This window comes from Schistocerca gregaria, chromosome 3 (genome assembly GCF_023897955.1).
Source record: "Schistocerca gregaria isolate iqSchGreg1 chromosome 3, iqSchGreg1.2, whole genome shotgun sequence".
NCBI lineage: Eukaryota > Metazoa > Arthropoda > Insecta > Orthoptera > Acrididae > Schistocerca > Schistocerca gregaria.
Genome location: NC_064922.1, coordinates 608,167,205 through 608,179,775, shown reverse-complemented (window position 1 = coordinate 608,179,775; position 12,571 = coordinate 608,167,205). Strand labels below are relative to the sequence as shown.

The following is a 12,571-nucleotide window of genomic DNA, read 5'->3' as shown; positions in this document are numbered from 1 at the left end:
GGTTGGACAGACTGTGGAAACAACACATCGCTACATGTGATATGGTGTAGGAAACCTGTGGCATTCAAAATGTCTTCCAGTCATCCCAGAATGGATACATACAGTTCCTGTATGGTTTCAAGGGAATCTTATATGTTCTTCCTGCAAAATAGTGACAAGTTCAGGTAATCATGGTGGAGGTGGATAGCAATAGTGCACCATTCTCTCCAAAGTAGAACACAGTCTCAAAGACGTGGCACTTGTTGAGGCCAGGGGAGACAAGACAATTAACCTTCGTGCTCACAAAAACAATCTGGACAATACAAGCTTTGTGAACAGGGGACTTGTCTTGTAACACAGCATCACCTCCATTGTGGAACAAGCATTGCACCATGAGATGGACCTGATCAGCCAAGGAGATCATGTAATCCTTGGCTGTAATGCATCCTTGCATGGAACACTTGGAAACCATGATATGGCTGTCCAAATTATCAATGAATCCTCACCCAGTTTCACTCTTAGGATGTAAACTTTGCCAGATGTTGGAAACTGTGAAACAAGACTTGCCCAACCAAATGGAGTTCTTCCGTTGTTCAGTAGTCAGTATCTGCACAATGGATTGTGGTTCTGGAATTCCAGCTCCCTCTGCAGTTCCCTGCTTTATGGAATTCCTCTTGTTGTGGTTTGGTCCTAACGGGGTTCGTGAGTGTGATATCCAGTTCTACAGTGACTTCTGCAGCTGTCAGTCCTCAATACCATCTGTCATGGTGGCTCAACACATATTTTCATCCACATTATGACTTAGCGGATGATGTTTCTTGCTTTCCCTGTGCAGTACAAAATTTCAATAAATTGCCTCTTGAAACACCAAACATGTCGGCTCCTGTTATGGAAGCACCTACCACATGAGCACCAACAATTTGCCCACATTTGAATTCACTTAGCTGTGATATAATGCACTCTTGACAACATGGAACACTGACAATACCAACATATTGAGGACAGTGCTTTAGTTTTCAGCTGACGTTTGTTATTCTTTCTACAGAAATTTTTCAGTAAAATTTTCATTCAGTGTTTTAACTATGTTGAGTGTTCCTGTGGCTGCTTGAATTTTTGGTTTTAGCTTCTAATTTTGTGAAGTTTTGTTGGTATTGGTATTATTTGAGGTTAAGTAACATTAATAATTGCTTTCTTAGTAGAAGCAGATTTTGAGAACACTATTGGTAGTTCTATAAATAGTTCTAGAACTTAAGTAATGTAGAAGTATAGTTTTTTTTTCACTAACTGTAAAATTAATTTTACCATGAGTGAGAAGTGTGGGCTTTGTGAGTAGTGGGTTTCAGTATGGGATTTGTTCAAAGTATTTTAATTTGGGGGGGGGGGGGGGGGGGGGGGATGCAGTGGGCATTCTCTTGAGATCCTCTCCTGGGAATGCAGACTCTGTAGTAGAAACAAGTTGATAGAGGAGCAGGAGCGTAAGACCTGTGCCCTTCAGATGTAGTTACAACATGTGGAGGAGGAACTAGATAGGTTGTGGAGGGTGTAGGGAGCTGGGGAATGGATTTATATTCGGCTAATAAGATTCTGTAAATAATTTTAAAGAAGAGATGATAGTCAATTGGCTGAAGCTGATTGTTAAGTAAAAAGTTTTGCTGACAGCTCAAGATGGTAATCATATAATAATAATAATAATTATTATTATTTTTATTATTATTATTATTATTACTTTACTTAAATAATAATCTAACCAAGCTTTGGGAAACTTTTTGTAAGATGTTTGTTCAATGCCACAAACCCCCAATTCGCAATCAGTTCTTGGATTCTATTGTTTCTTGCTTTTGTTCTCATCTATACAATTTTTGTGTCATATAGAACTTGGGCAAAGCCTGTAAGGATGTAGAAGCACTGGGAATTAATCTACAGATAAATTGCAACATATTGTCTATTATTTGTTTTATTATGTAATTCATGTGTTCAGTGAAGAGGGGACACTCAGAAAACTTGACCTCTCTCCCTGTTATTCTTACTTATGGTGCAAGTTGAAGAGCCAGATATTCTAAAATAATCCCTATCCACTGGAAGAAGTGCAAGAGAACATAAAAAAACAGTATTACTGCCATTCCTAAGGCAGAGGTAAGTATTTTTCTCACACTTTTATATTGCACACAGTGCAGTACTATTGTCACCGATAATTTATAGTTCATTAAACAGAACAAATTTATCATTTTCATTAAATAGGGTGACTTATTTTGTTTCACATTTAAAAATATGTACCCAGACCTGTTCTATTTTGGCCATCCTGTACAATGATGAAAAATAGCTACAATAGTAATCTAATGTTCATTGTTACTTGCCACGATGACCTAATATATTCCACTATTTATTTGTACACTGTGGACCATAACACAGCAGAAAGTTTGTATTCATTCAGTGACATAAATACTGAAGACCCAGATTTTCATGAAACTGAGAGAAAATTGCAGAAAAAGTGAGTTTTGTTTTCTTGAAACTAGATGTTAATTAAGACAGTGAATTGAAAAATGCTTACTTGATTTTCAGATATGCAGATCGAGGATTGAGGCAGTTGTTAAAGGCACACCTCAGGTACCCCAGTTGGCTGCTCTTGGTGTAGAAGGGCACTAGGAATTCACAGTGCTCTTGATGTGACAACACATTGTGCAGCTAGGGGCCTGGATACAGTTTACAAAAGTAGACCCTTCAGCAAATACTGCAAAAAAGTCACCAAACACTCTATAACAACAGCAACAGGTCCTCTAGATTCTGAAAACCAATCTACTGCTGGTGGCAGCATTTATTAAACAGCAGCAGGCATCCCAAAACCTGCCGTAGCAACAAGTTGCTGTGACACAAGCAAGCTGCAGCTGCTCAGCAGCAGGTAGCAGTTACTGGGGCAAATACTGGTGTTCTCTCAACAGGAGAGCAACAGCAGCTAATATTCAGCTGCTGCTGCAGCAGCTAAATTTCACTAGCAGCAGTAGGTAGCAGCTGCAAGTAGATAGCAGTGGATGTGAGCCATGATTCTGGGCCAAATGACGCTGGCCACACTACATCATTGATACAAGCAGCAGCAGCAGCAGCAGCTGTAGTTATTAGCACTGCAGAGACATCAGTCTTTTTTTCAACCTCCATCTCTTGATAATGGACAACAGCAGAGGAGACTTTGGCAGCAGCATTTGGCTGGTGCATATGCATGTGCCTGTTTTCCCACAGTTCCTGAACAACATCCGGCAAAGCATCCTCTGAAACTCACACTTCCACCTGCTCCATCACCATAGGGTGTTATGGGCCCACCAGATGGAGCTCCGAAGTTGATGCCGGCTGTGGAATCCTCTCTCCACTGATTACCATCTCCTCATTGTTCTCCCCCCCCCCCCCCCCCTTCATACCCACCAGCATCATTCAGTCAACACTCTCCAGTTCATGAACTAATTGGGGGAGAAACAATGCTTATACAGAGACATGGACCTGTCTCACACCACCCTTCCTGGTGCAAATGCTCAAGATCCAAGTGACTCAATGAAGTACTGCCAACGACTCCTCAGGAAAAGCTTAATAAGTTTGTGGAACCATCATAATAATACCAATACCATAACATGTATATAAATTTTGTTGTGTCCGTTTTTCATATGATAAAAACAACATGTACTTTCATGAAAGTTTGGAAGTACATGGCAAGCTTTTTGACAGGTGGGAAATGTGTCAAATCCCAGTTGCACAGGAATTGTGTAGTGAGAAGTATTCATATGTACAGTTCCCATGTGGTGCATTGTATTAGCGTATAAAGATAGAGAACTACCAACTGCATCCTAATATCTACTTTGTCCTGTGTGTAGTGTGTGTATAAATAAGTGTGCAATATGTGGTACCTGTGCCAACCCCTCCATAATCATACTGTATTTTATTTAAGTCTTTGAACCATACTAATCCCAAAGGTGAGGAAGGAAAATCTGTAGTGCCTATTTCATGTTTGTCTTGCCATTTGTGTGGTGACATTTCAGTTGTAAATAGCGAGTGATTAAATTAGTGTACTGGAAAAAGGGAAGGGCAAGGGGAAGGGGAAGGCACTGTGAACTTTGTGAACTGTATGAATTATTGGCTTAGCAAGTGTGTGTGTGTGTGTGTGTGTGTGTGTGTGTGTGTGTGTGTGTGTGTGTGTGTGTGTTGGGGGGGGGGGGGGGTTGCACGTGCATGCTCGCACCCAGGTATTAAAGGCATAATATTAGGATACTGAGATATGTTACACAATTAAACATCAGAACCAATAGTAAATATCTATGTTCAAAGTGCAGGAAAGAAATTATACTTAGTAAACTATAAGTAAATTAAATTTAATTAATGCAAGAGAATGAACTTCAATGCACCAAAATGAATAGAATTTGGTACACTTATTGTACAAAATGAACAAACAAAAAAAGGGATGTTCCCCGCTATTACAAATCCATGTTAACTGTGTCTGTAAGGCTGATCTTGTAAATGAGAGGTAATGTAATTCAAGCTGCAGTACTTCGCACATGCCCTTTCCGTTGTAAAGGAAAGAAGGTGATAGTAGTGAAATACTACTTGTATCCATGTATAATGTTCGACTTTAGTCAAATAAAATTTGTGTAGTTTAGTGATAAAGATAGAAAAATAGATTTGGAGCTCAGAGCAGTATGAGGTCTGTTAGAAAAGTATCCAATGTTTAATTTTTACCCCCTGTAATGCCATCAGTTACTGGCAAGCAGCATTTAAGTGAGGTAGTGTGTAGTGCTCACATCAGTTTTTCATTGCAAGGAAAGTGACGGAACAACTAGAGCAGCAGTACTGCATCAGATTTTGCCAGAAACTGGGTGACAGCCATTTGGAAGATTCAAATGGCTTTCGGTGACGGTACTGTGGGCATCACACAGATTAAGGAGAGCTACAACTTGTTTAAAGATGGCTGCAGATTGGTGGAAAGTGAGCTACACTCTGGTTGCCATTGACTTGCCGAAATGACCAGGTCATTGCCAAAATAAACACTGTGATGATGTAGGACCATCGTGTGACTATCACAGAAACTGTGGAAGAGGTGTGTAACAGCACTTTTTTGGCACATTCCATTATGACCAAAGATTTGGCCATGAAGAGAGTGTTGGCAAAATTTGTGCTGAAGCTGTTGATGATGGAGCATAAGCGGCTTCATGTTGAAGTCTCACAGACTTTGTGAACACCATAATCACAGGTGACGAGTCCTGGGTATACATGAACAACCTGGGAAGCAAATCCCAGTTAGATTTAATATTCTTCATCACCAAGACCAAAGAACACCTGCAAAGTGCAGAGCGATGTCAAAGTAGTGCCGACTGCTTTTTTTGACCTCTACAGTATGGTACACCAAGTGTATGCACTCAAACAGTAACCAAAGAGTACTACAGTGTTGTCCTCCATCGTCTGTGATACCTGATGTTGTTTGGTGCAAGAGACCAAACTTGTAGGCAACAGGAAATTGGTGACTGTCACAACAGTGATCCAGCACATTCCTCGCACTCAGTCCAGGCTTTGTGGTGAAAAAATTAGATTGCTGTGCTTCAGCCAGCTCCTTACTCTCATCATACAGCAACTTATGGCTGTTCCCCAAACTCAAGGGGGCATTGAAAGGAATGCAGTTTCAGACTAGAGGACATTTTGGCAGCAATGACACTCAAGCTAAACACCATTTCGAAAGAGGGTCTTTTGGCTCGCTTCCAACCGTTGTGGCACCTATAGGAGAAGTGTGTGCAGTCCCAAGGGAATTACTTTGAGAGTGATTAGCTATCCAGCATGCCAGGCTAGACATTTTTTTTGTGGCCAAAGATCACATACTTCTTTAACAGACCTCGTAGATGTACAACTTAATTCCCCGTGCAAATGACATTCCACTCAGCAATCTTTTGTCAGGTAAAGTAATAATATGGTTAGTAGAATTACAGACTCATATCAGTGTCTTCAGCGTTACCACAAATTACATGTTAATGACCCTATTTGTTCTGGGAATGCATTACATGTGAGGTTTCTACTTGGCTCCATCGCCATGGGTGGAATGATTTAGAGTTCTGTTAATTTTGACCAACCTGCAGTTTCTAAAATGTCCTCTGTTGTCCTGAGGCTGTAATTAGCTTTTAGCAAGAAACCAAACATAAATAACTGGTTCTTTTACTGTTCAGGGATGCCACTATTGTTTAAGGAGAAAACAAGAAACTGCATGTAACAAACTTTATCTATTGTCTTTTGAGCAAGTTACATATAATTAATATAGTTACAAACTTTATCTTGTGATACCATTAATTGATTAGGTGTTATGGATTCTTAAAATGCTCTGGTTCATTACTCCTGCACAAAATTAAGAATTGACGACCATGCCATACAACACATCTGTACCCCATGATTAACCCTCTACCTGATTAGATAGCACTGCTGCTGCTACTTTGTTTGGGAGCCTGGTCTGTGTGTATCTCCAAAGACACCTGAAGAGCTTCATCTGCTTTTTTGTTTAGCTTTTGTTATGTTTTACATGTAATTTTGACTTTTGAAATAATTAGGTGATAGCTTGGTATGTAGAGATACCTATTCGAGAAAGTTAAGTTTAATGTACCGCTATTAAAATATTAATGAAAATAAGTTAGCATTCTGGCACACAGCCTCTGAACATATCAGCCAATCACATTGATAGATTACAATTCTGGTGGTCTTTCCCAAATGAAAGGTACTATTAGTTAGTGGTACCTCACACCACTGATTATGCCATATGCATAATGCTGCAACCTCTGCTGCTCTGAAGAAAGAATCTTGAAGCTAGAAATGACGGCTGTTAAGCGAGAAATATCACACATCCTCTTCCTACTTAGATTTACAAAAATTGGGGTGTTCTTGAAGACAACACCCAATTTGGAAATAAGCAAGCTTAATGAATTAACAAGTATGTCTCAATAGCCATGCAGTCCTGTTAATGTGATATTTGTATAAAAATATTTTTTTATAATGTTGTTTACCCTGATTTGGCACTAGTCATTAATAACTGTACTTTATTGGCATTCCATCTTTGCATTAATACTAGTTACAAAATTTGAGTTATTCTGCTCTCGTGGAGTAGTATACTGCTAACCTATAATTTCACTTAATTATGTGTGATTTCTATTAGAAAGATGCATGTTATGAAAAACCATTTTAAAAGAATTTTTTTACAAGAATTACTATACCAGTGCATTGCCATCATTTTCATAATTAAAACACTTATTTCATCAAGCAGATGTTCGACTTAACAGGGTAAACATTTACATTTCTTATTGGTGCATTGCTGTCTTTTAAATTTATAAAAAAGATATGATGGATGCTAAACCCAGAAATATCACACAGATGTTTCTGGCATGTTGTTTGTTAGAAAATTCATTTTAGACACACTTTCCTTGATTTCTAGTTCCTTGAAGAATCAGATTAAAACAGCAGATCAACAAAACTTGCCTTGGAGTTCCTGTTGGAAGTACCTGAAAAAAAACCAGTAATTTGCATTACAGCTTATGTATGTGCTGTGAGCAATGCGCGAAGACGACTGTTAGCTTCTGGAGAGCTTGTATTTTTTACTATTCCCATCCCCCCCTCCCCAGATGTATGTAACTGTATGAAGAAGTATAGTGGGAGGATATGAGATGGGAAATTTTGCATCAGTGTTCGCTCTTACATTACTTCTTTTATTGTATGTAGTGCTATGTATTTAAAAGTGGTGCAAAATACTTGGTTTCTATTGTTATTTGTATTATTACTTCTGTAAGGTTTGTTTTGTTTGAAAACAGTTGCCTTTTCTTGCTGGTTATAAGAGAAATCTGAAATTTCTTGTTTCCAATACTCTCTGTACTTCCTGCATGTCTTTGAGGAAGGAGGCACTGACATCCTGTTTTGTACACTGCAGGTTTTTTGTTCTTTTTTATTTACTGTTATTGGTACAGATTTTTAAAAATATACATTAAGTGTATGGATATATGTTACAGAGAGCTTGGTAAGTCATACACTGAAAAAATTTTGGTAACCCTTTTGCTATGTTCAGTTAGTTGTGTGAGTATAATAATGAGGATTTTTCAGTGAGAAAGGTGTAAATCACATGTTTGTTTGCATACATACATTTATGTACAGTTCGTGTATTTTATAATATAACAACAATCTGATTGAAGTGAGATCTCAAATTTTTAATGTTTGTATTTTTGTTTATTTATATTGCCAGAATTGATGTAATTGAAAGTGTAATCTAGGTGTAGTACAAAATACATTTGTAGCAGGCACAACTTTGAGATATTAGTAGCGTAGTAGGGACATCTGTTGCCATAATCTCCTCTCCACCCATGTATTGTATAATGCCCAACTTGATTGGAAAGGGCATTTCAGTGGCTTTAAATTTTTAAGACTTGTAATGCTCTAAAAGGTTTTCTTTTAGCCATTAAAATTCTTTGAAGACTTACAAAGATTTTATAGTGATAATGCCATTAAAGTTGGACACTAACAATAGGAGTGTGTCCTGTGTGTAAGATTTAACAGAAATATCACTTTTTTTCAACACTCTGGTCCTTGATATATTTATTACCTGTACCTATTTCAGAAAGATGTCTAAAAAAAACTGCACTGAACAGTCATGCCAGGTTTTGTATTATAGTTTGGTTGCTTAAATTTCAGTTAAGTGAATTCATTTCTTTCCACGTTGTGTTGCTCAGTATTGCAACAATTTTGCAAAGTGAAATAGTATATTTGTTTAAGAGTGCATGCCCATAACTGAGTGCTGTTTGGAACACTTGCTTCTTTCAAGTTGTTCTTTTAAGTGTTCCTTTTATTGTTGTTATCATTAAATATAATCAGTGGGCAGACTGTTAAAGTCGTTCTGTGAAAGATCTCCACGTAAATAGTTGTTCCTGTGTTGTTCATCAAAATATAGAGAAATAATTCAGGATTTCTTCATGATTAAATCAAGTGGATCCTTTGAGGGTTGATAACCATTGTATTATGTTCCATAAAAACATGGGAAAACTGCCGGACATCAGTAACACTCTGCCACGATATTTCGGCGCAGAGTCTTCTGGCCATCTTCAGGTGAGTGCCACTGTAGTAGTATTGGCGAGTACACGCTGAGCTCCGCCATTTAAAGCCGTACTGAGGTTTAAATAGTGGAGCTCAGCACATACTCACCAGTACTACTACAGTGGCACTCACCTGAAGATGGCCAGAAGACTCTGCGCTGAAATATCGTGGCAGGATGTTACTGATAGCCGGCAGTTCTCCTGTGTTTTTATGGAACAATCAGTACGCCGGGAAAGCTTTAAACATCACATTGTATTATGGTTTCTTCAGTATGATAAGTCAGTTGTACAAATGCATTATTAAATTAATAAATTTCAGCTATTGATCAGTGATCATTTTTGATTACTGTATCGGGCAGATGTCTCTTTAAAACATGTTTATATGGAAATGTTTGTAATTGTGTATAATATGCATATTCCCTGCTCAGCAGTATGCTCTAGCAGGTCTCACATCTTGATGAATCATAAGTTGTTTCATTAACTTTGAATTTAGCAAAACCAAAATATGTTGCTTTCACTAGGTTTATTCAGTTGAACTGTTTACGTTAACTTGGATGAAGGCTGTCCTGCAAGAAACTCAGTGGCTCCACTTCTGGCAACATTTTCTCAATTGTGTGGATATGTTTGTATTTCTGTTCCATTAGCTGGTGCTACTCTGCATTTTGCATTGGTATTGTTAGTAGTTGATTTTAAATGTTAAAAATTAACCACTCTCAACCAAACCAATTTTAATTAAAAGCTCTGTATCATTGACCAAATAAGTGTGTGCTAAATTTTCATTATTAAGGAAGCACACTACTACACTGATAAAATCTGTGTTTCAGAGATGAGATACAGGCAGGTTACTTACTCTAGAGTTAATTCTTATTTTTTACCCTCATGTTAAGGTAAAACTGGTTCAACTTCTGCATCAAATGCTAGTTTAAAAAAAGGGGCAAAAAAAAGAGGGAAAGATGGCAGATGTAGGATTACACAGTCAAATCATTTGCTGTTAATGCAAGTGTAATTGTAATTCAAGTATTAGGGTAGTATTTCTTGTCTCTCATCTTCTTCCCATCCACATTAAATTTCAGGTCACTGCCATCAATCTGGTTATTTTCTATACCTTCACAGGACTCATGTCTTTGCTGCTGATTCTTCACTCTATATTCCTTGATTCTGATTCTGTTTTCATCCTTGCTTTGTGTTTTGAGCTTGATCCTGAGTTTGGAGGAAGAAAAAGGCAATAAAAGAAGAGTATATACAAGACTCCAACGCAAGAAACAGTGCAGTATGAGAGGAAATCTGAATGCTTAAAATTTAATGCACATTTCTGTAAAATTAATAATGTGGGGGAAATCAGGCAATAATGACATACCTGGGTAAATTGAGATAGCAAGGTCTAAACGAAACTAGTTGAGTGGCGCCACCTGCACAAAGCTGTGTGAAAAGGTTGATTGGCAGCACCATTCCTACGAATATAGTGATGAGCTGCCAGCTTCTGTTTTGGTGCTGTAAATGAAAAACTTACAAGTAAGCCTCCAAGTTTTTACTTTCACTCACATATATCCATTCATTGGTGTTGTTAATTACATGTTAAAGAAAAGTGTAAGTTATATTGTAAAGCATATTTTTAGCTATATTTTGAGGGGCATGAGATTATGCTAGAGCATGCCGTAGTTGAACATTTCTAAAATGAATCAAAGGTGTTTCAGGTTACAGTGACATACTGTGTATGAGGGTAAAATGCCACAATATGTATTTTACCCCAAGGTAGATTCTAGTTCTATCCTGTCTGATCTTTGATATTAATTAAGCAATTTCTTTTACATATGTTTAAATTTGACAACAATATCAGAAGGCCTTTCTATAATAAAATAAATTAAATGAAACATTAAATGTAAATTGATAAATTTGCAGTGATACACAAATGCAATGAATTTACATAGGCCAGACATAAGTACATGAATTTCCTCCTTCAGATGGCTGGGAATAAAGTAAAGAAATTGTCAAGACAGTCTCAGCATGTGTTGCAGATCTAGCAGGCTACTGATACTGTTCAGAGGTGAGATGGGATGGTTGCGGGCATCAAAAGCATTCGTAGTTCCCCAGGCTACTCTTAGAAGTTGTCTCACCTCCTTCACAGTCATACCAAACATGTGTGACTCCAATAGCTTCAAATGTTGTACCAATTCATGCTCCAATGCAGTGTTGAAGGTTGACTGGAATCTACCCAATCCTTTCTGAACACCATCGAAAATTTTGGTTTCCGAGACACCAGTCATCATCTTACCACATTCTAATCAGAAATGACAGTCAGCAACAACACAGCTGGTAAGAGGGCTATCAGTATCTTTCTTCTAAACTTTTGGATAAGTGTTATGAGAGATTGTTTAGAGAGAATTATAGTAAACAGCACTATGGCATTAAAAGGCATCAGTAAAGGGGATATGTTTAAGGGAAGGTGGTTTTGTCCAGTGTCGGGAAGAGGCAAATACAAAAGAATAAGAGTCAATTAATTGTTGACAGTTCAAATGTATGACAAATGATCATGCCCCTGAGGGAACCAGCAGCAAGGGACAGGAAAGAACACCAGGTGCACTCAGTGTGCGCCTGGGGGCCCCATTCAACATGTTGAAGAGGCTATTCTGGCAGCCTTGAGGGAATGGGATGCAACCAACTGGAGATTGTGGTGCACATTTGGACAAATGGTGCCTGTTGTCTGGGCTCAGAGGTCATTCTTGGGTCATTCCAATGACTGCCAGAGGAGGTTGCGAAGACCAGCTTTGGTGTCAAGTTTCAACGAAGCTCACAATTTGCAGAATTTCCCCAGAACTGATCGTGGCCCTTTGGTTCTGAGTCGAGTGGAAGCACTGTACCAGAGACTTTGAAACTTCTGTAAGAACTGGACTTGTGCTATAGGGTTGAGAACTATAGAGTCGTCCTAAATTGGTTAGGGTTAGATGTGCTCTACACATTGGAGGCAGTTACTGAGGTGGCTGACTGTCGAGTGCACACAAGGTTTTTTTTTTTTAGATTAGGTGACTTTCCATCCAATCAAGATATTGATAGCCACAGGAAACCCAGAAGTATCAGTGGAAGATTGGAAGACATACCTCCCACAGGTAAGAGTATTAAAATCCTAATGATAAACTGTCGAAGCATTCCCAATGTAGTGGCAAAGTTTGAAACTTATGAAAAGCAGCGAAGCTTACATAATACTTAGTACAAATGAAACCTGTAATTAATAGCAGAGAGATTTTTGGGGAAAATTTAAGTGTAACCTGAAAGAACAGGCAATTGGGAAATGGAGGTTGTTATTTGACACACCAGACAAGAAACTCAAATCCACCGAGATGGAAATTGAAGCTGCATGTGAGATTGTTCAGGCAAGACTCAGTATAAGAGATGAGTGAGTGTACAATGTTAATTGGATACTTGTATTGCCCACCAGACTCATCTGATGTAACTGAAAACTTGAGAGAGAACCTCAGTTTAATTGTTCGCAAATTCCACAATAACACTGTAATCATCGC

The 12,571-nt window shown here is 38.3% G+C and overlaps 1 protein-coding gene across 10 annotated transcripts in view; it reads left to right on the top strand.

The window, feature by feature from the left end:
* LOC126354058 (histone lysine acetyltransferase CREBBP-like) overlaps window positions 1–9,389 on the top strand; it is a 41,791-nt gene extending 32,402 nt beyond the window's left edge. For 4 of the 10 annotated variants that reach the window (XR_007565260.1, XR_007565259.1, XM_050003425.1 and 1 more), the window contains one exon: window positions 2,539–9,389. Coding sequence is in view for 7 of the 10 variants with exons in the window: in XM_050003425.1 (XP_049859382.1) it covers window positions 2,539–2,558 (20 nt within the window). In the remaining 3 variants the exon portion in view is untranslated. Of the gene's footprint in view, window position 1; window positions 165–1,957; window positions 2,113–2,538 lie in introns of all 10 variants that reach the window. The other 6 variants (XM_050003418.1, XM_050003417.1, XM_050003420.1 and 3 more) reach the window with 4 other exon arrangements.
* The last annotated feature ends 3,182 nt before the right edge of the window (window positions 9,390–12,571 follow it).